A 27,500-nucleotide genomic window follows, 5' to 3' on the forward strand; every position below is an offset into this window, starting at 1 on the left:
GGAGATCGCCATGCTTTGGTTTATTCGGTTCTATCACGGTGTTTATAAACCGACCAATACTTCCTCCGAAACATGTGTGTGTGTGTGTGTGTGTGTGTGTGTGTGGATGCGTGCGTGCATTTGTGTGCGGTGTGTGTGTGTGTGTGTGTGTGTGCGTGTGTGTCTGTGTGGTAACGGTACACAGTCACAGGAGACAGGCGGCCAGTTGACCTTTGACCTGATCAATCATGTACTTAAGAGGAGGAGAGAGAGACACTCAACATCCCTCCCCCCCCCCCAGACGCATGTCTCTCAACCTGAGCCTTCAGGATGGTTGAGAGACACCAGGACACACAGAGGAGAGAGAGAGAGAGAGACACACACTAGGACACAAAGAGACAGACAGAGACAGAGACAGAAAGAGAGAGAGAGAGAGAGAGAGAGAGAGAGAGAGTAGGACACAAAGAGACAAAAGTAGAGAGCGAGAGACAGACGGAAGTGACTTTGAGAAGGTGAATCAAATTAAATTGCGATAGAGAGACGGAGAGAGACGGAGAGGGAGAGAGACGGCAGAGTGGCAGAGTGAGAGGGCGAGAGACATTGAGTGAGTGCACCTTATCGATCATGTCGGGGCGGTTGGTGGCTGCCAGCACGGTGACATCTCGTAACTGTTCGATGCCGTCCATCTCTGTCAGGAGCTGGGCCAGGACTCGATCGCCCACACCCCCAGAGGAGCTGGGGGTAGAGAGAGAGAGAGAGAGAGAGAGAAAGAGAGAGAGAGGTTAGAGAGGTTAGAGAGTTAAGTTTTAGGATGGACTTGACTTAAGGAAGACAAGATGGTTCCAGCAGTTATGACCAACAGATACACACACAGACAGATGTACAGACAGATGGATGGACGGACAGACAGATAGGCAGACCGGCAGCCAGACGGACAGACAGTGTTGTACCGGTGACTTGAGGAAGGCTGTTGAATGACTCTTGTCCCCAGTGATGACAGAGAGAGAAACACGCTGTCAACTAAAGGCTGTGAGACGGACAAACAGCAGCCATACATCCAGCTACTAGCATGTTACAGGACGCTGCAAAGTGTTTCTTTACACTGTGTGTGTGTGTGTGTGTGTGGGCGCGCGCATGTAGTTGTTTGTGTGTGTGCATGTGTGGCCGAGTAGTTGTGTGTGTGTGCCCTCGTTTGTTTGTGTGTGTGTGTGTGTGTGTGCCCTCGTTTGTTTGTGTGTGTGTGTGTGTGTGTGTGTGTATGCCCTTGTTTCTTTGTGTGTGTGTGTGTGTGATTTCGTGTGTGTGTGTGTGTGTGTGTGTGTGTGTGTGTGGGTGTGTGTGTGTGTGTGTGTGTGTTGACAGGATGAGCGGAAGCAGCAGACGTCATTAGTGGACGAGGCCACAGAGACACAAAGACGCTCTGTCACCAAGAGATGACTGGGGGCGAGAGAGAGAGAGAGAGAGAGAGAGAGAGAGAGAGAGAGAGAGAGAGAGAGAGAGAGAGAGAGAGAGAGAGAGAGAAAGAGACAGAGAGAGAGAGAGAGAGAGAGATGAATAGAGATGAATGGAAATAAGATGGCACTATAGACAGAGAGAAGAAAGAAAGAAAGAAAGAAAGAAAGAAAGAAAGAAAGAAAGAAGAAAGAAAGAAAGAAAGAAAGAAAGAAAGAAAGAAAGAAAGAAAGAAAATAAGAGACAGACAAGAGACAGAGGGAGAGAGAGAGAGAAGGAGAGACAGAAGGCGGGAGGGAGGGAGAAGGAGGGAGGGAGAGAGAGGGAGAGAAAGGGACAGTGAGGGAGGGAGAGATGGAGTGAGAAAGAGAGAGGGAAACCTGTGCAAGGCAGGAAATCAACACATTGATTTAATCTTCTCATTCATCAGCGCTGATCTCTCCCTTTCTCTTCCTCCTCCCCCCCTCTCTCCTCCTCCTCCCCCACTCTCTCCTCCTCCTCCTTCTTTGCCCCTCCCTCCATCCTGTCCCCCTGCAGGCCTCCTCTCCTCTTCATAACCCCGGTATCTCCCTCTTGTTCGGCTGCTGATTATTTCCTTTGTCCGCTCCATAAACTCCTGGCTCCAGTTTCCTTCGTCCTTCCTCGGGGCACGCTCACACGGGGCCATCTGTACCGTGCCCGAGTCCGTTTCACACCTGCACCGTGCTCAAGTCTAGATCGTTTGGCTAGTGTGGGCACGCCAACCATACTCAAGCACAGTTCAAATCCGTGGCCTGAGCACACTTCGGAGAGGTGTGCTCAGGCCACGGTAAAGATGCTAATGAGCCGACACGCGCACGGCTACGCGACCTGAGCTGGATGACGCATAGTCTGTGCGACCCTTCTTTCGCATCAAACAATAAACGTGACGGCAAGCGGTTCACGTCGGTGCGATCGTGAAGTTGAGTTTTTGATCAACAGTCGTACTTGAGCACGGTGCAGGTGTGAAACGGACTTGGGCGCGGTACAGATGGCCTAGTGTGAGTGCGCCCTCAGACCGACCCGGCCTGTTGGCCCAGAACCACAGCCGGCCAAAGCCGAGGTGGCTCCTGACCACCCCCTGCAGTGACCCACCCTGACGCCGGCCTGCTGTTCTGGGGAACTGTCTGTCTGCTGGTCAGTCTGTCAGTAGGATAACATGACCCATAAATCACAATGTAACCCCAACTGACACACATCATAACTGCTGGTATTTAATGGATTGAACATGACAACCATCTTGTCCTCTCTCTCTCTCCCGCCCCCCCTTCCGTCTCAACTACCCCCCAATCCCTCACACCTGACCCCTCCCTCTAGAAACATCCCCGCCCCCATTGACTCCTCCCTCCCCTCCCCTCCCCCAAGCTCAATGTGTGTGTCAGGTGATTTACAGGTGTGTGTCGTCCCCTCCCCGTTGTCTCCCTGTGTCAACACCGCGGGGGCCACTTTATTGATTAAACACGGCAGGAAGTGGAGGCCCATAAATAACCGTATTCCGCCGCAGCTAAGTGCATTTCTCTGATGGTTAGCAGCTAGGTGGCTACGGGCCCACCCTCCTCCTCCTCCTCCTCCTCCTCCATCCTCATGTCTCTGCTGCTCCTCCTTCCCTGGTCCTATCCTCTCCTCTGCTGGACCAGACCAGATATGGGGCTGGGAGCCACTGACAGCCTGACAGCTACTCAATACAACACAGGAAACCAAGCTAAACTAAGCTAAGCTAAACTAAGCTAAGCTAAGCTTGTAGGCTAAGCTAAGCTATGCTACATATACTGATGTATATCTGCACTGTTAACTAAGCTACGTATACTACTGTATGTCTGCACTGTAAGCTAAGCTAAGCTACATATAGTGATGTATGTCTGCCCTGTAAGCTAAGCTAAACTACGTATGCTGATGTATGTCTGCACTGTAAACTAAGCTACGTATACTACTGTATGTCTGCACTGTAAGCTAAGCTAAGCTACATATACTGATGTATGTCTGCACTGTAAGATAAGCTACATATACTAATGGTTGTCTGCACTGTAATCTAAGGTAAATATGCTGATGTATGTCGGACCACTGTCGCTAAGCTACAAATACTGATGTATGTCTGCACTGTAAGCTAAGCTACAAACGAATACCGAAGTCCTCTTATATTGTCTCATCTTCTTACAGCAACTTGAAACGTCGACCTCCATTCAGTCCGTCATTCACGCCATGCATTGTGTAAAAAGTTTGTAAAACAACCTTCACAGTACAGTAGCTCAGAGTGACACCCGTACGCCACTTACAACGCAAAAAGTGATTGTTTTGAGTGTCTGGAGCGGGGTCGGGATTCCAAAATAAAAGTCCCCCGTGTAAACCATAGCCCAACATCCTCCTTCCTGCTCCTCTGGTTCCTCCTCACGCTCCGGCAGGAAGCAGCGCTCATATTTGGCCTTTCCCCATCTGCTGCTCACCGCCACAATGGCCTGTTTGTCCGTCTGCAGACCCCCCCCCCCCTCCTACACTCATGACCCCCGACCCCGGGCCCTTCCTTTAAGACACAGATGTTCCCAGTGTCGTCCCGCTGACGGGCGTCACACGCGTTCTGCGGGGGAGGAGTCAGAGTGGGGCGTCTCACCGCCGCCGAGGTCCAGTCCCATGACCCTGAGGGATGCAGTAGCTTAGCCCCTGAGCCTAACCTTCCAGCTCTGCCAGCTGCTAGCCTAGCCCTAACCCTCTCCATCCACCAACACTAGCTGCTAGCCTAGCCCTAACCCTTTCCATCCACCAACGCTAGCTGCTAGCCTAGCCCTAACCCTCTCCATCCACCAACGCTAGCTGCTAGCCTAGCCCTAACCCTCTCCATCCACCAACGCTAGGTGCTAGCCTAGCCCTAACCCTTTCCATCCACCAACGCTAGCTGCTAGCCTAGCCCTAACCCTCTCCATCCACCAACGCTAGCTGCTAGCCTAGCCCTAACCCTCTCCATCCACCAACGCTAGGTGCTAGCCTAGCCCTAACCCTCTCCATCCACCAACGCTAGGTGCTAGCCTAGCCCTAACCCTCTCCATCCACCAACGCTAGCTGCTAGCCTAGCCCCAAACCCTCTCCATCCACCAACGCTAGCTGCTAGCCTAGCCCCAAACCCTCTCCATCCACCGCTGCTAGCTGCTAGCCTAGCCCTATCCCTCTCCATCCACCAACGCTAGCTGCTAGCCTAGCCCTAACCCTCTCCATCCACCAACGCTAGCTGCTAGCCTAGCCCAAACCCTCTCCATCCACCAACGCTAGCTGCTAGCCTAGCCCTAACCCTCTCCATCCACCAACGCTAGCTGCTAGCCTAGCCCCCAACCCTCACCTTCTACCACTGCTAGCTGCTAGCCTAGCCCCAAACCCTCTCCATCCACCAACGCTAGGTGCTAGCCTAGCCCTAACCCTCTCCATCCACCAACGCTAGGTGCTAGCCTAGCCCTAACCCTCTCCATCCACCAACGCTAGGTGCTAGCCTAGCCCTAACCCTCTCCATCCACCAACGCTAGCTGCTAGCCTAGCCCCAAACCCTCTCCATCCACCAACGCTAGGTGCTAGCCTAGCCCTAACCCTCTCCATCCACCAACGCTAGGTGCTAGCCTAGCCCTAACCCTCTCCATCCACCAACGCTAGGTGCTAGCCTAGCCCTAACCCTCTCCATCCACCAACGCTAGCTGCTAGCCTAGCCCCAAACCCTCTCCATCCACCCCATAGTGGCTCGGACCTACAGCACACTTGACCCTGAAGGGGTTGGGGGGGGGGGGGGCCCTGGGCTGACAGGACCCCTCATACGGGCGGGTGGCCCGCTGCCTGACAGGATATCCTTGACCTCATGAAGTGGTTTATTTTAGTGTGTTTAAAGCGTGCTCTCCTATTGGCCGAGGCGTGTCCTCTTACCTCCCCCGCTCGCCGGCCAGCGCGTCAATCTCGTCGAAGAACACGATGGAGGGGGCGACGGCTCGGGCCTTCCTGAACACCTGGGGGGCAACGCAACAGAACAGGAAGTCAGGTGGTGCGGAGAGGACAGGACAACACACCACAACAGGACAGAGAGTCAGGTGGTACGGAGAGGACAGGACAACACAACGCAACACAACAGGAAGTCAGGTGGTACGGAGAGGACAGACAACTGGACAACAGGTGGTACGCACAGTACAGAAGCACATGAGGACACCAACACGTAAATTCCACCAAATACCACCTAGCATCAAGCAGAGTACAGCGCAACACAACCAGACCCGCTGGCTCAGGTAGAGGAGGTAGAGGAGATAGAGGAAAGGACGGTATGCATGCAGCCCACCAGCAGAATACTGTATATATTCAACCCACCCCCACACTATGAACAATGTGCAATTTATGGACATAACGTTTATTTATTAATATCTACCTCTGGCTCTTTCTTATGTGCAATTTCAAACAATATTGCTTTTTATTGACTGATTTGATTGAATTTTACTGTGTGTCCATTTTGTTTCCCCAAGGGGATGAATAAAGTATCTATCTATCTGTCTGTCTGTCTGTCTGTCTGTCTGTCTGTCTGTCTGTCTGTCTGTCTGTCTGTCTGTCTGTCTGTCTGTCTGTCTGTCTGTCTGTCTGTCTGTCTGTCTGTCTGTCTGTCTGTCTGTCTGTCTGTCTGTCTATCAATCCATCCATCCATCCAGCCATCCATCCATCCATCCATCCATCCATCCATCCATCCATCCATCCATCCATCTACAGGTACAGCAGATTAAGAACACAGTCGACTGTGTTCATGTGTGTTCTGCAGTACAGGGGTGTGCTGGAGGAGGGGAAGACGTACGACGGGAAGCCCAGAAATAACTCACTTCTCGCACGGCCCTCTCCGACTCCCCGACGTACTTGCTCAGCAACTCTGGACCCTGAAACAGGAATCAGGCGATCAGAAGGAGGTCTCTGGCCAACGGAGCTTTCAAACACAAGGACTCAAAGTCGCAACCCTTCTCTGTTTTGGCCCTGCAGTGGAGGAACGGGCTCCCTGCCAACGTCAGGACCGTCACTCACCGACTACCGCAAAAGACTCAAGACACACTTATTCAGAGTTCACCTGGACCCTGCATAGCCTCCATCGCCCCCTCCCACCCCACCCTACCCCCCTCGTACGCACTTATGGTATGTTGTACGTCATGGCAGTTAAAAATAGTACTTAGTTGTGTAGCGGGAAATGGGTTAACCTAGCGATTGTTTGTCCTTGGCACTTGCGATATATTGTTTCTCTTTCATCTGTGATGTACTTGTAAGTCGCTTTGGATAAAAGCGTCCACTTTTATAAACGCCCTGAATGTAAATGATTTGTTATAAAGCCTTCAGTCCCAATCAGCCGGGAACGACGGGTTTATTTCCCAGCATTACCCCACTCAGCGCTCTGGAGACTCGGTGGCACGGAGGAAAACACTGCGGTTCGTTTTAGGAAAGGAATGTCCACTGGGCCGCGCGTGACGTCACAGATCCCGGTCTGTGTGTCATCAGGACCGGCCGCCGGACACAAAGGCTCGTACAAACAGGGAACAAACGCCCGGGACAGAGTGGGTCGTCTGCCTCTTCCAGGAAGCCATGTGCAATAAGAACGCCATCACTCATTCCCGATAGCCAGCGAGGAACAGGAGGTCACACACTGTTTATTGTTCAGCCCTTTGACAGACGCCCGATCCAAAGAGATTTACAGGGAATTCACACGTCATTATGGAGCAGGTTTGGGATAACAGTACAGAGGCCGGCCATTAAGGAGCAGGTAGGGGTTAGACAGCAGAGAGACCGGTCAGTTAGGAGCAGGTAGGGGTTAAACAGTACAGAGACAGGTCATTAAGGAGCAGGTAGGGGTTAGACAGTACAGAGACAGGTCATTAAGGAGCAGGTAGGGGTTAGACAGTACAGAGACAGGTCAGTTAGGAGCAGGTAGGGGTTAGACAGTACAGAGACAGGTCACTAAGGAGCAGGTAGGGGTTAGACAGTACAGAGACAGGTCATTAAGTAGCAGGTAGTGGTTAGACAGTACAGAGACAGGTCAGTTAGGAGCAGATAGGGGTTAGACAGTACAGAGGCAGGTCATTAAGGAGCACGTAGGGCTTAGACAGTAGAGAGACAGTTCAGTTAGGAGAAGCAAGGGGTTAGACAGTACAGAGACAGAAGAATCGAAATTTAAATTAAAATAATCAGCGAAAGCGCCTTGCATTTTCGGTATCTTTTTCACATTCCACCACTGCAAGCTGTTAGCCTAGCCCCGGAAAATTGCGCCTGGCATTTTCTGTATATTTTCGGTACTTGTCGCCTCGCTCTTATTCAGTCATTTTCCAAACTGCTGGGACAAACCGCCTTTCCGGACTGAATCAACGGCCGTCATCTCATCCTAAAGAGTACCAGATGAGAGGGGAACCCAGCCGTGGCTGTTACCAACCACAGCTTCCTGGATCGACAGCACAGACACCAAACACTCCGTCCCCCACGGCAACGGCTCTCCCAACATAATAATAATAATAATAATAATGCATCAGTTTTATATAGCGCTTTTCTAAATACTCAAAGACGCTTAACATCCACCCCCATTCACTGAAGATGATCGATCAATCAATCAGGGAGGGGGCGGGATGGGGGTGCTTAGTGGAGGGGGAGGACAGAGGGGGGGGGGTCTCTCTCTGGCGGGCTGATGGACGGGCCTGCAAAGGGGAGCAGGACCTGGTGAACACCACCAGGAAGAGGAGGTCCAGGTGGACCACCAGGAGACCGTGGTCCGCCTGGAGACCTGGACCCCCCGGTCGATCCAGGGGGAGGGTCTCCTCACCTGACGGGTCCTTGCTAGTCATCACTTGGACCCTTGGACACCCCCCGGCTTAGGGTGTACCCCCCCTAACCCTGGGACAGCCTAACCCTGGGTGTCCCAGGATCTGGGGGGTACACCCTGATCCTGGCACGGCCCAGGTTAGGGTGTACCCCCCCTAACCCTCAGCCCGGGACACCCAGGGTGAAGGGGGTACCACCCCAGACCACCCAGACCACCCACCTCCACCCCCTCACCTTGATGGCCAGGAAGTTGAGGCCGCTCTCGTTGGCCAGGGCCTTGGCGATCATGGTCTTGGAGCACCCCGGGGGGCCGTAGAGCAGCACCCCGCGGGGAGGCCGCACCCCCAGCCGGGTGAAGGCCTCCGGGTGCCTCAGGGGCCACTCCACCGCCTGACGCAGCTTCAGCTTCACCTCCTCCATCCCCCCGACGTCCGCCCAGCGCACCTGGGGAGAGAGGGGGAGAGGGTGAGAGGGTGAGGGGTGAGGGGAGAGAGGGGGAGAGGGTGAGAGGGGGGAGAGGGGGAGAGGGTGAGAGGGTGAGAGGGGGAGAGAGGGTGAGGGGGGGAGAGGGGGAGAGGGGGAGAGGTTGAGAGGGGGAGAGAGGGAGAGGGGGGGAGAGGGTGAGGGGAGAGAGGGGGAGAGGGGGAGAGAGAAGAGAGAGAGAGAGAGAGAGAGAGAGCGAGAGAGAGAGAGAGAGAGAGAGAGGCAGAAAGACAGAGAGACAAACACAGAGACACACAGACATCCAGACAGACAGATGATGGACAAGGAAAGATGGAGAAAACTGGAGGAAGATGAAGGAAAGAAAGAGATTAATGGAATTAAGATTAGAGAGAGAGAGAGAGAGAGAGAGAGAGAGAGAGAGAGAGAGAGAGCCTTTTATGGCCAGTCACCATGTTGACCGCTGGCTCTGAGGTGAGTTTCAGGAGAACCGGTCGAGATCCAGTGTGAGGAGGAGGAGGAGGAGGAGGAGGAGGAGGAGGAGGAGGAAGAGGAGGAGGGGTAAAAGCATATTTGGAAAGAGAGAGGAAGAATGATGACTTGTTTTGAATCATGAAAATGGTTGAAGTCAGCGAGGTCCACTAACATCTGTCCTCTAGATAAACAGAGAGCCAGAGAGAGAGGGGGAGGGAGGCAAGGATGGAGAGATGAGGAGCGATGTCCGGAGGAGAGATAAACCAGATAACGGGTGTGTGTGTGTGTGTGTGTGTGTGTGTGTGTGTGTGTGTGTGTGTGTGTGTGTGTGTATGAGGGACAAAACTTCAGCAGTGAGACACTCACCCATGGATCTCTCTCTCCTCCCCTTTCATTTGCACTTCTCTCTATCTCAATCTCTCTATCTCTCTTTTATCTCTCTTCCTGCCCCCCCCTCCTCCCGAGGTAATACATCCCAGGCCACCGGCGCCGTCTCCACGGAAACGAGGACCTAATGGAAACCTGGTGCCGAGCCAGCGACTGTAAATATCCCACACTCGGCAGTTTATGGATGGCACAGGGCGAGAGAGGAAGGAGTGCAGAGAGAGAGAGAGACGGGGGGGGGGGGGGGGGGGGGTCGGGATGGAGAGATAAAGGGCAGGAAGAAGAGGAAGAAGAAGAAGAGGAAGAAGAAGAAGGAGGAGGAGGAGGAGGAGGAGGAGGAACAGGTGGGATGGAGGAGAGCATATTATCCTTTAGTATATGCTACATGTGAACCAGGTGAAGATGGCGCAATTTGATTGGTGCGCTATCTAGGGATATTGGGCAATGTCCCATGATTGAGATCTCGAACTCGGGATATTGTCCCGGCTAGATCGCGCGTGACGGTCGTCTCGTAATAAAAACAAATAAATCCTGGCAAAAAGTCTAATCTTGTTTATTTAGTGTTCACGTGTAGTATATACCTAAACAATTATTCACCTCAGGCTCCGTGAATAGTGGGGAATAGCCCCCCGAGACCGAAGGTCGGCTTAGAACGGCCGGCCTTCGACGAATAATTGTTAAGTATCTGCTCCCTAGTGGTCAGAGCTCTGCCTCTGGGGTCACCAGGGCCAGGTGCCTTGCTCAAGGACTGCCCCACGACTGACCCAACAAAGTAAACACGATTGACAGTCAGGGTGGATTCCCTGAACCAATCAGGGAAGGGATATCCCGATAGGTCTGAAATACGGGGGAGTGGTCTTACATAGAGGTAGAGCCTCGGCTTTGAGGAGCTAACTGAACTGCACTCCAGCACACCTGGAGGGACAGGGGGGAGAGTGGGAGAGAGAGAGAGAGAGAGAGAGAGAGAGAGAGAGGAAAAGACAGTGACAGAGAGAGCTTGATACAGAGAGCTTCCCCTTGCCCTGGCTGCTAAACACCCAGATATCAAATCCAGACCTTCTGAAGAGGCTTGGTCACAACTCACAGAAAATACTCAAGTCAGAAGAAGCAAAGTCCTTGGAGCACAACAGCCTCCTGTCGCCTGATTGGCTGGGGACCGAGGGGGCGTGCGCCGAGGGCTTGTTTACGTGTAAACAGGGCTCTCCCCCCCCCCTGCTCCGAGCACCGGCCTGGGAGAGGGGGGAGAGGGGGGGAGAGGGCCACCACTGGAAGTCTCTCATAGAGGGAATTAGAAGCAAATGTGAGCTCTCATGTGGAGAGCAGCGGGCTCTGGGAGCCGGCCTCCGCTCCACCGGGCACCGCGGAGAGAGTTCAACATGAACACAGGGAGAGAGAAAACCAGAGCGTCTGACTACTGGCGCACACTTTTTTTTTTTCTCTCTCTGGTTTCCAGGAAGAGGCCACAAAGAACTTACCTCCCGCTCTCCCTCTCTGTCCCCCTCTCTCTCCCCCTTTCCCTCCCTCTCTGTCCCCCTCCATCCCTCCCTCTCTTCTCCTTTCCCTCTCTCGCTCTCTCCCCCTTTCCCTCCCTCTCTCTCTCCCCCTTCTCTCTCCCTATCTCCTCTCTCTCTCTCTCTCCCTCTCTCTCTCTCTCTTTCTCTCGCTCTCTCCCCCTCCCTCTCTTCCTCCATCCCTCTCTCCCTATCTCCTCTCTCTCTCTCTCTCTCTCTCTCTCTCTCTCTTCGTCTCCTCATCATCTTTTTTGTGGCATGTGTGGGGGGTGGGAGAGGGGTGAGGAAGGGGGTCGAGGGGGTGAGGACGGTATGTGTGTGTGTGTGTGTGTGTGTGTGTGTGGGGGGGGGTTTCTGGCCGGATCCCCAGGCTCAGTGATCTGCTTCCTATTACCTCTGAGGATGAGAGCCTCTTCCTGCCATTATGTCACGTGCGCGCTCCTCAACATTATGTCTATCACGTGCACTCACACGTGCACACTCCTCAACATTATGTCTAACACGTGCACGCTCCTCCACATTATGTCATGCGCACGCTCCTTCACATTATGTCTAACACATGCACTCACACATGCACCCTCCTCAACATTATGTCACGTGCACACTCCTAAACCATTTTGCCTTGCACGTGCACACTCACACATGCACGCTCCTAAACAGAAGGTCTGAACCGTGCACGCTCGTACATGCACCCTCTGAAACACCCTCTGAGCGTCTCCCCCCTCCTCCCCCTTGCCTCCCTCCTCCACTTCCTCCTCCTCCTCTCGCCCTTCCTACCTCTCTCCCCCCTCCAGGGGGTCAGAGGGACACTAGGTCGACTCCCCCCTGTTGTTACCTCCTCCTCTGGAGAGGCTGATTGGCTGCTGATTGGTTCTGATTGGTTCTGACTGGCTGCTGATTGGCTGCTGATTGGTTCTGACTGGCCTGTGATTGGTTGTAATTGACTAGTGAAGAGTTGGTGACTCGGTGCTGAGTGGCTGGTAAAGGTTTTTGATTGGCCGGTCATTGAGAGGTTATTGGTTCTGCTTGGCCGGTCCTTTGGTTTCTGATTGGCTGGTGACAGACTGTGTTTGGCTGGCAGCAGTTTTTGATTGGCTCGTGGGGGTGTGTGTGTGTGTGTGTGTGTGGGGGGGGGTGTTTGTGATTGGACCAGAGCCTGGGGGACTCAAGGAGGTTCAGAGGCTCGTCTTCTGCTCCTCATATTTTGTTCTTGGTTTTATTTTCGAGGTCGGAGTCTCGTTGTTGTTCTATTAACCTTTTTTCCGAGCCATGTTCTAGAAGAAGAAGGAAGCTTCTAACACACAGGTTATGGCTGACAGACAGACAGGCAGACAGAGACAGGTAGACAGACAGACAGGCAGGAAGACAGACAGACAGACAGACGGACAGACAGACAGACAGGTAGGCAGTCAGACAGACAGACAGACGGACAGACAGACAGACAGGCAGGCAGACAGGCAGGCAGACAGCGAGACAGGCAGGCAGGCGGACAGACAGACAGACGGACAGACAGGCAGGCAGACAGACAGACAGGCAGGCAGGCAGGGGAACAGACAGACAGACGGACAGACAGACGGACGGACGGACGGACAGACAGACAGACAGACAGACAGACAGACAGACAGACAGACAGACAGACAGACAGACAGACAGACAGACAGACAGACAGACAGACAGACAGACAGACAGACAGACAGACAGACAGACAGACAGACAGACAGACAGACAGACAGACAGACAGACAGACGGGTCCCGGTCTCTCCCACCTTGGGCACGTCGATGGCCACCTCCCTCATGGCGCTGGGTTTGACCTGGCCTAGGGCCCACTGGAGGTCCTGCAGGGTCAGGCTCACCCGCCCCACCAGGTCCCGGTCCAGGGGGGTCCGCTGGTCCAGGGGGGTCCGCTGGTCCAGGGGGGTCCGCTGGTCCAGGGGGGTCCGGGCCAGAGCCCTCCTCAGGGCTCTTAGACCTGGAGGGACACATCTCTATGGTCAGTACATCTAACACCAAACCACTAGCGCATCTCTTTAGAGGAACCTTCGACACACAGAGCCACGACTTCATAGAGGTCTTCATCACCAGCACACAGAACCACCACTTTATAGAGGTCTTCATCACCAGCACACAGAACCACCACTTTATAGAGGTCTTCATCACCAGCACACAGAACCACCACTTTATAGAGGTCTTCATCACCAGCACACAGAACCACCACTTCATAGAGGTCTTCATCACCAGTACACAGAACCACCACTTCATAGAGAAGAGATGGATGCAGTTGGGATTGTCTATCTCTTTGAATACATGTCAGTGACAGTCCATCTGTCCGTCTACACTCGTCTGTATATCTGTGCACCTCTTTCTTATAAACCACGCCGGACTCTTAAACGACAACCCTGTCAGAAAGAGGAGGAGAGGAGGAGATTTCCTCTCAGTGGTCAAAAGAGATTCTCTTTCTTTCGAAGCTGTCAGCGGTTACGTCTCGCGTCTCCTCGTTCGTCCATACTCTCTCTCTCTCGTCCGGAAAGAGGGATGGGAAAGCCGTCTGGAATCTGTCAAACCGCTTTCTCATCGAGCAACGGTTCCGCTGTCATAGCCCCGAGCTTCCTGCCCTGACGTCTCACCACCTCCCCTCCAACCGTCCACAACTCCAGCCTCCACCCCTCCAATCCTTCAACCCTTCCTCCACCCGTCAGGCTGCAACAGGCTGCCGGCTCCACCTCCGCGGCACCAAAGCAAATCTCTAAATGAAGCCTAATTCCTCTTTTGACGGAGGACATAATGGCTCCCACATTCACGGGGAGAAAGGACCCTAAGCTGACAGGAAGTGAGATGTAATTACCAGCCAGCACCTCTTTGACACTGCGGCATTCCCACACAAGGACCTGGAGGAGTCAGACCTCATCCTCACGGGGACATCCAGGGTCACGGCAGGTGGCCTGAAGGCCGTACTTATGGAGATACTCAACAACACACAACACACAACACACGTACAATACGCTGCCGCCCACAACCGGTCAACAATCCCACGGGAAGGATTAAGGCGGTATCTGGTGTCGCTAAATCTTAGGATCCGTAAATAATGGACCATCACGTCCGGCTCTGTGTGCATTTCCAGATGAACCAGTTTGAATCAAGACTGGTTTTGATGGTGAGGGATTGTGTGGATTGCACAACTGTTCGGGAAGGGAAGAGAGTACACGGGCACGGAGAAGGGAGGAAGCCCCCATCGAACCAGCCTATTCAGAGGCAGCTCAACCGCCTGGGGGAACCGTAACCCTAGACCAACTGAAGGCCCCAAGGCGGGGACCCCCAACCAGACCTGGACCTCCAGTCAGACCTGGTCCCCCAGTCTGACCTGGACCCTCAGTCAGACCTGGACCTCCAGTCAGACCTGGACCCCCACTCAGACCTGGACCCCCGGTCAGACCTGGACCTCCAGTCAGACCTGGACCTCCAGTCAGACCTGGACCCCCAGTCAGACCTGGACCTCCAGTCAGACCTGGACCTCCAGTCAGACCTGGACCTCCAGTCAGACCTGGACCCCCAGTCAGACCTGGACCTCCAGGCAGGCCTGGACCAGGCGACTGCATGACATCACACACAATGATAAATGGTAAAGGGACTGCATTTATACCGCGCTTTTCTAACCAGTGGCCACTCAAAGCGCTTTAAAATATTGCCTAACATTCACCCATTCATGCACACATTCACACACCGACGGCGGTGTCAGCCACGCAGGGCGACGGCCAGCTCGTCGGGAGCAGTCAGGGTGAGGCGTCTCGCTCGGGGACACCTCGACACTCTGCTAGGAGGAGCCGGGGATCGAACCAGCAACCTTCCGGTGACCGGCCGACCCGCTCTACCTCCTGAGCCCCATACAGCCCAGCTATGGGCTCAGTAGACTTTATAGGTCACACTGTTCTGTTCCCCGTTCCTCCACCTGAGGGGGTGGATCGTGTTCCCTCCACCGCCCCCCACCTGTCCCACTGTGGATCAGGTGCTGGTATCGTGGACGTTTGGTGGGGGGGATAGGCTTTGCTCAAAGGTTCCAGTAGTAAACCTAAGTGCATTACTGGTTCAGTTTCCAGTCCTTTCTTCTCTTCACTGAGAGGGGGGTCAGGTTAGGATATCTTCCACGTTGCCCTCTTCTGGTGCCGGCCTGTGAAAGCCCAACCCCGCCGTCGTGTTTTATGTTTGTTTCAGGCGCCGGTTTCCATGGCAACGCGTACCGAGTTACCCGCCACTCTTTATGTCCGTGTGAAATAAACGCGCCGTCCCTGGAGCGACCGGGACAATGAGGGACGGATCTGTTTTGTTGTTTTGTACACATCGGAAAGTTAAGACACAACACGCTCACAAAAGGCTACACACTCCGGGCTACACTACACACAGGTATCGCCACGGCAACGCCCGCTACCCAGCGACTCCCCTCCCCCTCCCTCCCCCGAGGTGGCTCTGGGGCCAATCACGCACTGGGGCCTTCAGGAGCGGTTTAATGCCGCTTTAAACAACAGTGTTATTGAAAGTGTCTGTCGACATTTCATCGGTTTAGAATGACGATGAGGTGCGTCTGATAAATGATCGCTCATCGCCGTGTTTAGTGGCTGTTAAGAATCATGACGTGACTTGGCCTTTTTCTGACGCAACCAAAGAGGAAATCTCGGTCCAAATTCCTAAATAGGTCTTCATTCGAACACTGGGGGTGGGGAATAACAACTGACAAAAAACAGTTGAGCTGAAAAATAACCAAACATCACGTCCATTTCACGCCCATGTTTGGTCATTCCTGAGACCTCTGGTCTGCCGTAACTCAGCGGAACGCAGACGCCGTCTGGCCGGCCCGAAGGCCCTTTGGCAGGGATCTCAACCGGGGCCTCTGAGGGTTGAGGTACACCTCCACCTCCAGAGCTAGAGAACAAGACTCCTAGCTCCTCTAGCGTGATACGGCTCCTAGCTCCTCTAGCGTGCTACGGTCGCTATGGAACAAGACTCCTAGCTCCTCTAGCATGCTACGGTAGCTATATAACAAGACTCCTAGCTCCTCCAGTGTGATACAACTCCTAGCTCCTCTAGCGTGCTACGGTCGCTATGGAACAAGACTCCTAGCTCCTCTAGCATGCTACGGTCGCTATATAACAAGACTCCTAGCTCCTCTAGCATGCTACGGTCGCTATATAACAAGACTCCTAGCTCCTCTAGCATGCTACGGTCGCTATATAACAAGACTCCTAGCTCCTCTAGCGTGCTACGGCTCCTAGCTCCTCTAGCGTGCTACGACTCCTAGCTCCACTAGCGTGCCACGATCGCTATAGAACAAGATTCCTAGCTCCTCTAGCATTTTACGGTCGCTATAGAACAAGACTCCTAGCACCTCTGGCGTGCTATGACTCCTAGCTCCTCTAGCGTGCTACGGTCGCTATAGAACAAGATTCCTAACTCCTCTAGCATGCTACGGTCGCTATGGTAAAAGACTCGTAGCTCCTCTAGAGTGCTACGACTCCTAGCTTCTCTAGCGTGCTACGGTCGCTATATAACAAGACTCCTAGCTCCTCTAGCATGCTACGACTCCTAGCTCCTCTAGCGTGCTACGGTCACTATAGAACAAGACTCCTAGCGCCTCTAGCATGCTACAGACTTATCACATGCTAGCTTGCTAAGTCTGAGGCGAGAGAACTGGAGTGCCTAAATAATACCAAAGGAAGCTGTTCGTCACGATTGTCCTGCTAAAGATGGTGAATTAATAATAGATATTAAATATTATAAGAGAATATTAAATTAAAAAAGTAAAAATATGAACTTTCAAAATAGAAATGTGGAACACATGTGGAAGAGGCGAATGTGAGGGAGTGAACACAATGATATATGATGGAACAGGTTCCTTTATATTGTGAGGTTATGTATCAACAGGGATGATAAAGCCCATCATGTATTCAGCTATGATGATACCCACAAACACACACACACACACACACACACACACACACACACACACACACACACACACACACAGAGACACACGCACACACACAGACAAACGCACACACACAACTCTTCCTCTTTTGAGGGGTTAAAGGGTTGGTGTGTGTGTATGTGTGTCTGTGGGGGGGGGGGGTCAAACAGATGGGAATTTACGATCAGACAAGACTACATCCTGTTTATATTTTCCAGGACCCATCAGAGAGAAAGAGAAAGAGAGAGAGAGAGAGAGAGAGAGAGAGAGAGAGGGAGAGAGACAGAGAGAGAAAGAGAGCGAGAGAGAGAGAGAGAGAGAGAGAGAGAGAGAGAGAGACAGAGACAGAGAGAGAAAGAGAGAGATTGCACACCAGTCAGTTCGTGTTCCTGTAAAATTGGGTGGAGGAGCCCATTCCATAACTCTCTCTCTCCCTCTCTCTATATCACTGGCTGTCTCTTTCTCTCTCTCTCTCCCTCTCTCTATATCACTGGCTGTCTCTTTCTCTCTCTCTCCCTCTCTCTATATCACTGGCTGTCTCTTTCTCTCTCTCTCTCCCTCTCACTATATCACTGGCTGTCTCTTTCTCTCTCTCTCTCTCTCTATATATCACTGGCTGTCTCTTTCTCTCTCTCTCCCTCTCTCTATATTTCTAAAAAAAACTTTAAATATTGATATTGATTTCCAGCTGAATTTCTTATGAATTATGTTTTTGGGTTCTGAAAACCTCTCTACATAGGAGAGAGGCCAAGCTGACGAGAGGAGAGGAGGAGAGAGGAGCAGCGAGTAGAAAAAAGGAGGAGAAAGGAGAAGAGAGGAGCTGAGAGGAGCAGCAGTGAGGAGGAAAGAAGGGAGGGAGGGCTGGAGGAGGAGCAGAGGAGGAGCGGGCTGGAGGAGGAGCAGAGGAGGAGCAGGCTGGAGGAGGATCAGAGGAGGAGCGGGCTGAAGGAGGATCAGAGGAGGAGCGGGCTGAAGGAGGATCAGCGGGCAGGGTGAAGGAGCCTGACCTCAAGGAAGTGGAAACTAAACCACGTTACTCAACGAGTGTGCTTCAGGGAACCTCTCCTCCCTCCCCCCTCTCCCCCCTCTCCACTCTCTCCCCTCTCCCCCGTCTTCCCTCTCCCCTCTCCCCCCTCCCCCCTCTCCCCCCTCTCCCCCCCTCCCCTCTCCCCCCTCTCCCCCCTCTCCTCCCTCCCCCCCCTCCCCCCTATCCCCCCTCCCCCCTCTCCCCCTCTTGGCTGACTCCACGCCACACTGGGCTGCTTATAAAAACATCCGCTGGGAAGGAGGGGGAAAAACACAACACAACAGGACCTAATTCAAACCGTCTGCGCCTCCTCGCCCGCCCCCCTCCTCCCCTCCTCCTCCTCCTCCCCCCCCTCCCCTCCTCCCCACACGCTCCCCTCCAGAATGTTTCAGATCCATCCCAGATCCACGGGGATTGATAATAGGAGGAGGAGAGAGGAGGGGAGAGAGGAGAGGAGAGTAGAGGAGAAAGGAGAGGAGGGGAGGAAGGAGAGCAGAGGAAAGGAGAGGAGAGGGGAGGAGAAAGGAGATGAGAGGAGGAAGGAGAGGAGAGAGGGGAGAGGAGAGACGAGGGGGTTATTTGTGGTGGTTAAGCAGGGATGGTCTTAATTATGTGGGTCCAAATCCCGTCTCCCCCAAAATCAGGGCCTCCTCTTAAGGGGTCACATCCGCTGACCTGGACCCCCCCGGGGGCCGGCTGTGGAGGACTACAGACCCCAGACCCTCCCCCACACCACGCTCCTGTACCAAGGCCCCAACACATGGATCCACAGAGCTCCACGACCACATCAGGCTGTGGACACAAGCTCTCTGTGTCCACAGCCACAAGCTGCTACTGTCTAACCCCTACCTGCTCCTTAATGACCTGTCTCTCTACTGTCTAACCCCTACCTGCTCCTTAATGACCTGTCTCTCTACTGTCTAACCCCTACCTGCTCCTTAATGACCTGTCTCTGTACTGTCTAACCCCTACCTGCTCCTTAATGACCTGTCTCTCTACTGTCTAACCCCTACCTGCTCCTTAATGACCTGTCTCTCTACTGTCTAACCCCTACCTGCTCCTTAATGACCTGTCTCTGTACTGTCTAACCCCTACCTGCTCCGTTATGACCTGTCTCTGTACTGTCTAACCCCTACCTGCTCCTTAATGACCTGTCTCTGTACTGTCTAACCCCTACCTGCTCCTTAATGACCTGTCTCTGTCCTGTCTAACCCCTACCTGCTCCTTAATGACCTGTCTCTCTACTGTCTAACCCCTACCTGCTCCTTAATGACCTGTCTCTGTCCTGTCTAACCCCTACCTGCTCCTTAATGACCTGTCTCTGTCCTGTCTAACCCCTACCTGCTCCTTAATGACCTGTCTCTGTACTGTCTAACCCCTACCTGCTCCTTAATGACCTGTCTCTGTCCTGTCTAACCCCTACCTGCTCCTTAATGACCTGTCTCTGTACTGTCTAACCCCTACCTGCTCCTTAATGACCTGTCTCTCTACTGTCTAACCCCTACCTGCTCCTTAATGACCTGTCTCTCTACTGTCTAACCCCTACCTGCTCCTTAATGACCTGTCTCTCTACTGTCTAACCCCTACCTGCTCCTTAATGACCTGTCTCTGTACTGTCTAACCCCTACCTGCTCCTTAATGACCTGTCTCTGTACTGTCTAACCCCTACCTGCTCCTTAATGACCTGTCTCTCTACTGTCTAACCCCTACCTGCTCCTTAATGACCTGTCTCTCTACTGTCTAACCCCTACCTGCGCCTTAATGACCTGTCTCTGTACTGTCTAACCCCTACCTGCTCCTTAATGACCTGTCTCTGTACTGTCTAACCCCTACCTGCTCCTTAATGACCTGTCTCTGTACTGTCTAACCCCTACCTGCTCCTTAATGACCTGTCTCTCTACTGTCTAACCCCTACCTGCTCCTTAATGACCTGTCTCTGTACTGTCTAACCCCTACCTGCTCCTTAATGACCTGTCTCTCTACTGTCTAACCCCTACCTGCTCCTTAATGACCTGTCTCTCTACTGTCTAACCCCTACCTGCTCCTTAATGACCTGTCTCTCTACTGTCTAACCCCTACCTGCTCCTTAACGACCTGTCTCTGTACTGTCTAACCCCTACCTGCTCCTTAATGACCTGTCTCTCTACTGTCTAACCCCTACCTGCTCCTTAATGACCTGTCTCTGTACTGTCTAACCCCTACCTGCTCCTTAATGACCTGTCTCTGTCCTGTCTAACCCCTACCTGCTCCTTAATGACCTGTCTCTCTACTGTCTAACCCCTACCTGCTCCTTAATGACCTGTCTCTGAACTGTCTAACCCCTACCTGCTCCTTAATGACCTGTCTCTGAACTGTCTAACCCCTACCTGCTCCTTAATGACCTGTCTCTGTACTGTCTAACCCCTACCTGCTCCTTAATGACCTGTCTCTGTCCTGTCTAACCCCTACCTGCTCCTTAATGACCTGTCTCTCTACTGTCTAACCCCTACCTGCTCCTTAATGACCTGTCTCTCTACTGTCTAACCCCTACCTGCTCCTTAATGACCTGTCTCTCTACTGTCTAACCCCTACCTGCTCCTTAATGACCTGTCTCTCTACTGTCTAACCCCTACCTGCTCCTTAATGACCTGTCTCTGTCCTGTCTGACCCCTACCTGCTCCTTAATGACCTGTCTCTGTCCTGTCTAACCCCTACCTGCTCCTTAATGACCTGTCTCTCTACTGTCTAACCCCTACCTGCTCCTTAATGACCTGTCTCTCTACTGTCTAACCCCTACCTGCGCCTTAATGACCTGTCTCTCTACTGTCTAACCCCTACCTGCTCCTTAATGACCTGTCTCTGTACTGTCTAACCCCTACCTGCTCCTTAATGACCTGTCTCTGTACTGTCTAACCCCCACCTGCTCCTCGATGACGTGTATCTGTACTGTCTAACCCCTACCTGCTCCTTAATGACCTGTCTCTCTACTGTCTAACCCCTACCTGCGCCTTAATGACCTGTCTCTGTACTGTCTAACCCCCACCTGCTCCTCGATGACGTGTATCTGTACTGTCTAACCCCTACCTGATCCTTGATGACCTGTCTCTGAGTGCTAAACTAGAAGCTGTAACAAAGTAGATCTCTTTGCGACCACCAACTCTTCCATAAGGATTTGAAGAATCTGGCAAGGAGAGGAATTCCTCAGATCTTCTGCGGCCAGAGAGACCGGAACTTTCCGGAAAGAGGAGGAGAGGGTTTGGACAACATCGCCCCGTCCAATAGCAGGGCAGAACCAGACCCACCCCCTCTCATTCATGTACAAGATGTTAGCATCCAGTAGCTCTGACTGTTAGCACCACCATCTCAGTGCTATACTGACACTGTTCATCACATCGTTCATAATAATACTAATGATAATACTGGCAACAACAGCAATAATACATTTAGCTGATTTATATTTTCCAATTAGGTTGACAATTGTTATTTTTCCTTTGTTTATTTGCTTTGGCACTGCTTATTTTCCATTCCAATAAAGCTCATTAGAATTTGAACCATAGCACCAATGACACAATTAATGTATTTGTTTAAAGAGAGAGAGAGACACTGGAATCTCTTTCTCCCCTCTCTCTCTCTCTCTCTCTCTCTCTCTCTCTCTCTCTCTCTCTCTCTCTCTCTCTCTCTCTCTCTCTCTCTCTCTCTCTCTCTCTCTCTCTCTCTCTCTCTCTCTCTCTCAGATGAATTGTGAAATACTTTTGGCATTACAACATGTAAAGAGAGCGGGGGGGTCCATTACATGCTGAAGCTTCCGGAACACCTGTATGTATAAATCCAGCCTCTGTCCTCTGTGCCCCAAAACACACACACACACACGCATGCACACAAACACACAAACACGCCAAACGCACATACAAACACACACATGCCCGCAAGCGCGCGCACACACACATAGAAACACAAAGGCGCACACACATGCACACAAACGCAGAGGCATGCACACGAAGCCACGCACGCACAAACACACACGCACGCACACAGACACACACGAAAAACAAACACGCACACAAGCACACGTGCACGCACACACACACACAGAGGGAGTTGTGGCCGGCTGGCTGCGGGCTAACGACTGATACTGGTGGATTATTGTCTGGCGGAGGTGGAAGTATTTATGGAAGCCCGGCTGACATTCCTGCCGTCCTCAGGAAGGAGCCGTGCAGAGGAAGTGTCCTCCGTAAACATCTTGCAGCGTTTAGCGCTTGTTTAGCCCGCTCACGTCGCCGCTCGCAGTTCATGCCACAGTTCAACACAAAACACTAGGCTCCGGTCTCTGGTCCTGGTCTCAGGTCCTGGTCTCAGGTCCTGCCTCAGGTCCTGTCTCTGGTCCTGTCTCTGGTCCTGGTCTCTGGTCCTGGTCTCAGGTCCTGGTCTCAGGTCCTGCCTCAGGTCCTGATCTAAGGTCCAGGTCCTGGTCTAAGGTCCAGGTCCTGCTCTCAGGGCCTGTCTCTGGGCCTGTCTCTGGTCATGTCTCTGGGCCTGTCTCTGGTCCTGGTCTCAGGTCCTGTCTTTGGTCCTGGTCTAAGGTCCAGGTCCTGGTCTCAGGTCCTGGTCGTGTCAAAGGTCCTTTCTCAGGACCCCAGCCAGGATCCAGGCCAGGTCCTGTCCCAGGACCTGGCCTGGATCCTGGCTGGGGTCCGGTCCCTCCCCGGCATCTCCACAACCCATCCGTCCACACAGAACACTCTGATCAAGGATCTGTCTACCCACGGGCTCCTCCTCACCACACATTACACAAAACTACCCTGCAGACCTGTATAGCTGATCTCTGACCAGAGAGACTGGATCTATAGCTGATCTCTGACCAGAGAGACTGGATCTATAGCTGATCTCTGACCAGAGAGACTGGATCTATAGCTGATCTCTGACCGGAGAGACTGGATCAATAGCTGATCTCTGACCAGAGAGACTGGATCTATAGCTGATCTCTGACAAGAGACTGGATCTATAGCTGATCTCTGACCAGAGAGACTGGATCTATAGCTGATCTCTGACCAGAGAGACTGGATCTATAGCTGATCTCTGACCAGAGAGACTGGATCTATAGCTGATCTCTGACAAGAGACTGGATCTATAGCTGATCTCTGACCAGAGAGACTGGATCAATAGTTGATCTCTGACCAGAGAGACTGGATCTATAGCTGGCCATTTGACATAAGAGGTCTTAGTTAACTCTATCGATGACCTTTGACCTAAGAGATCCTAAGTCCATGGGTGATCTTGGCTATGGCCGCAGTACCACCTAGCTGGTTCTGGGCTCCAGACGGCTGTGTGCAGCTTTAATGGAGCTCTTTGTTCCAGAGGCTTCCCCTGTTTACTGACTCTCTAAACAGAGTGTCCGGATGTGGAGCCAAACAAAGTAGGCACACGCACAAATACACAAATACACACAAACACACACACACACACACACACGTCAATTTACAGTGCTAAGACTGAGGAAATGAGTCATCCGCCATTACCAGATCAGTTGGGCAACAGATCACATGACACAAGCCCCGCCCCCGGCCACGCCAGGAGGTTTGCACCGAGCGACCAATCAGATCACAACTGCCGACCACATGTCAGCCTCTTAACCATTACTACTACTACTAAAAATACCACTACTACTACTACTACAAATACCTCTCCTACTATTACTACTACTACTACTACTACTACTACTACTACCACTGCCACCACTAATATTATTATTATTACTACAATCTCTACTACTATTAAAATTGCTATTGCTATAAATTCTACTATTACTAAATCAAATGACAATACTACTACTGCTGAACACAACCACTATTGCAGTATTTGTATGGCATCACCAAGGGCGTAGGAACCGGGGGGGACGGGGGTGACGTGTCCCCTCCAATATTGGAGACAGGCGCATTTGTCCCACCTAAGAATTATACCGGGGGGATATTTTATTTTATTTTGAAAGCGAATATTTTATTTTATTTTGAAAGCGCAACACAGCGTCTTGTCACCGCTTCTTATTCTACAAAAACTGGATGATTGAGCAATTAAAGAATTGATTTGATATTCATCAGCTCATTACTGCCATTCAAAATGTGTTTTCCTTTACATTTATAAATGTATCTTTTTAGTAGAACAAAATATATTTGTGATTTTTTTCAGTGTAGTTTCATTAATGACATATTTCTGTTCAAACCATTAACGGATCAGTCAGGTTTCCGATATGTGTCCCCCCCAATGTTAAACTCATTCCTACACCCCTGGGCATCACTATACCACTGACCCGTGCAGTACAAAGCAGGATGGTCACGGAGTGAGTAGAGGGCCAATGGCTGTGATACTCGGTTTGGCCACTAGATGTCGCCTTCATAGGGCTTTTACAACCGTCTTAATTGGAAGAGTGCAGAGCTTTAGGAAGAAGTTACACTAAAACAAGTAAAGAGCTGATCTAATTAGTTTTTTCATTACCCTTCATCGCTCTTGAGTTCCTCATGGGAAGGCGGCACACATGTTTATCATCTGTAAAGCCATCATATGTACAATTTATATATTTATGTTTACAATGGTTCCAGGCACTTCCAACAGCTCCCTTATCGCGTGTGTGTGTTTTTATAATTCATCATTAAGCAGATCAGTAACACTGAACACAGGTCCTACTGATCTTCAAAGCTTAGTCAGATTTCACAATAAGAGCGTGATGTATTTCACTGGCTGGAGAGATGTGGAGTTGCTGTGGTCCATGCAAAGTTAGGAGGGTTAGGGGGTTAAAGGGGGCTGAGTGTGTGTGTGTGTGTGTGTGTGTGTGTGTGTGTGTGTGTGTGTGTGTGTGTGTGTGTGTGTGTGTGTGTGTGTGTGTGTGTGTGTGTGTGTGTGTGTGTGTGTGTATAGTTAATCACACTGGGCTTCCGTCTGGGCAGACACACACTTCCACCCTGGAATACAATCCATCCCATAATACTAGTGGACAGGACCACCCAGGAGACCACACACACACACACACACACACAGACACACACACACACAGACGCAGCCAAACAAACCAACACACATACATTTTCACAAGACCCAGGCAGGCGTGCACACACACACACACACACACACACACACACACACACACACACACACACACACACACACACACACACACACACACACACACACACACACGCGCAGACTGAAGCCAACCCTCTGGTGTGGCGTGGAATGACCGGATCCGGACCCAGCCCACCAGAACCAGAACCTGGATCACTGGGAGCCTCTGGTGGTTCTGTGGTTTCCATGTGGATCGCCCGACTTCCTACCACGAGAGGAAGTGGTTCTCTGGCCTCTCAGAGAAGGTCCTGGCTGCAGGTCTATGGTCTCCCTGATCTGATCTACGATCTCTCCTACTACTACTAATACCTCTACTACTACTACTACTACTAACATTGCTATTAATATTAATACTAGGATTACTAAATCAAATGACAATACTACTACTGCTGAACACCCTAGTGTTCCCTGAGACCTGGGACCTGGAGAGAAGACCTTCTCTGAGAGGCGGAGACGTCAACCAAGCGACTGTTAGTGCTTGTCACTCGGTTCTAGGAACATCCTTACTGTACCGACAGCGATATATTGTTGTTCTTCTTTCTTCTGACTAATATACTTACTGTAAGACGCTTTGGAAAAAAGCTTCTGCTAAATGCCCTAAATGTAATGTATTTTAAATGTCAGAAACCTGAACCCAGCAGAGAGGAAATGGGACTGGAACAGAAACCCTCTGCTAGAGGGTCCAGGTCTGACTCTCCTGAGCAGTAGGGCTCTGACGACATTGTGTATTCAGAACTGGTTTGTACCGGTTAATAAACATCTTGTGTATTCAACCGGTTTGTACCGGCTAATAAACATCGCATTGTTTATTCAGAACTAGTTTTTACTGGTTTATGAACATCGTATTGTGTATTCAGAACTGGTTTGTACAGATTAATAAACATTGTATTGTGTATTCAGAACTAGTTTTTACTGGTTTATTAACATCGTATTGTGTATTCAGAACTGGTTTGTACAGATTAATAAACATCGTATTGTGTATTCAGAACTAGTTTTTACTGGTTTATTAACATCGTATTGTGTATTCAGAACTGGTTTGTACAGATTAATAAACATCGTATTGTTTATTCAGAACTAGTTTTTACTGGTTTATGAACATCGTATTGTGTATTCAGAACTGGTTTGTACAGATTAATAAACATTGTATTGTGTATTCAGAACTAGTTTTTACTGGTTTATTAACATCGTATTGTGTATTCAGAACTGGTTTGTACAGATTAATAAACATCGTATTGTGTATTCAGAACTAGTTTTTACTGGTTTATTAACATCGTATTGTGTATTCAGAACTGGTTTGTACAGATTAATAAACATCGTATTGTGTATTCAGAACTAGTTTTTACTGGTTTATTAACGTCGTATTGTGTTTTCAGAACTGGTTTGTACAGATTAATAAACATCGTATTGTGTATTCAGAACTAGTTTTTACTGGTTTATTAACATCGTATTGTGTATTCAGAACTGGTTTGTACAGATTAATAAACATCGTATTGTGTATTCAGAACTAGTTTTTACTGGTTTATTAACATTGTATTGTGTACTCAGAACTAGTTTTTACTGGTTTATTAACATCGTATTGTGTATTCAGAACCGGTTTGTACCACTTACTAAACATCTTGATTATGTTTTCATGTGGCGATGTACGGGGAACTCGCCTGCCTCCTTGCAGACGGCCGATAGGTCGGCTCCGACGTATCCGTGGGCGGAGTCAGAGACCCGGGCGAGGTCGTGGGTGTCGACCTCATGGGGGACGGCGGTCAGAAGCTTCTGGAGGATGTCGAGGCGGTCGGCGGCGCTGGGGACCCCCACCTGACACGACAACAACCAGTTGACGCTTACCAGTTAACGCTAACCAGTTAACGCTAACCAGTTAACTCTAACCAGTTAACCCTAACCAGTTAACCCTAACCCTCACCCCACCTGACACAACAACAACCAGTGGTTAACTAGTAAACCAGTTAACCCTAACCAGTTAACCCTAACCAGTTAACCTTAACCAGTTAACCCTAACCCTCACCCGACCTGACACAATAACCAGTTATCCCTAATCAGTTAACCCTAACCAGTTAACCCTAACCAGTTTACCCTAACCCTCACCCCACCTGACACAATAACCAGTTATCCCTAATCAGTTAACCCTAACAAGTTAACCCTAACCAGTTTACCCTAACCCTCACCCCACCTGACACAACAAAAACCAGTGGTTAACCAGTAAACCAGTTAACCCCAAACCTGGCCCCCCACATGTTTGGTTCTGCCTGACGACAAGAAGACCCCTCCCCGACCAATCAGAGGGCGGCACCCACCTCCAGCTCCCTATCGAATCGCCCGGGCCGCCTCAGGGCGGGGTCCAGGGCGTGGGGCCGGTTGGTGGCTC

General features: G+C 51.3%; 1 protein-coding gene across 1 annotated transcript in view; it reads right to left on the reverse strand.

The window, feature by feature from the left end:
- Nucleotides 1–27,500, reverse strand: part of afg2a (AFG2 AAA ATPase homolog A) — a gene marked incomplete at its 3' end in the record, with an annotated part of 56,899 nt that overhangs the window by 17,236 nt on the left and 12,163 nt on the right. The window contains exons 9-15 of the mRNA XM_079744820.1: nucleotides 27,430–27,500; nucleotides 26,768–26,932; nucleotides 12,818–12,955; nucleotides 8,476–8,685; nucleotides 6,273–6,326; nucleotides 5,344–5,423; nucleotides 594–720 (exon numbers count right to left, since the gene is read on the reverse strand). The exon at nucleotides 27,430–27,500 is cut by the window's right edge and continues 31 nt beyond it. Coding sequence (XP_079600946.1) covers nucleotides 594–720; nucleotides 5,344–5,423; nucleotides 6,273–6,326; nucleotides 8,476–8,685; nucleotides 12,818–12,955; nucleotides 26,768–26,932; nucleotides 27,430–27,500 — 845 coding nt within the window. The remainder of the gene's footprint in view (nucleotides 1–593; nucleotides 721–5,343; nucleotides 5,424–6,272; nucleotides 6,327–8,475; nucleotides 8,686–12,817; nucleotides 12,956–26,767; nucleotides 26,933–27,429) is intronic.

Source organism: Pollachius pollachius (genome assembly GCF_949987615.1).
Source record: "Pollachius pollachius genome assembly, chromosome: 10".
Lineage (NCBI taxonomy): Eukaryota > Metazoa > Chordata > Actinopteri > Gadiformes > Gadidae > Pollachius > Pollachius pollachius.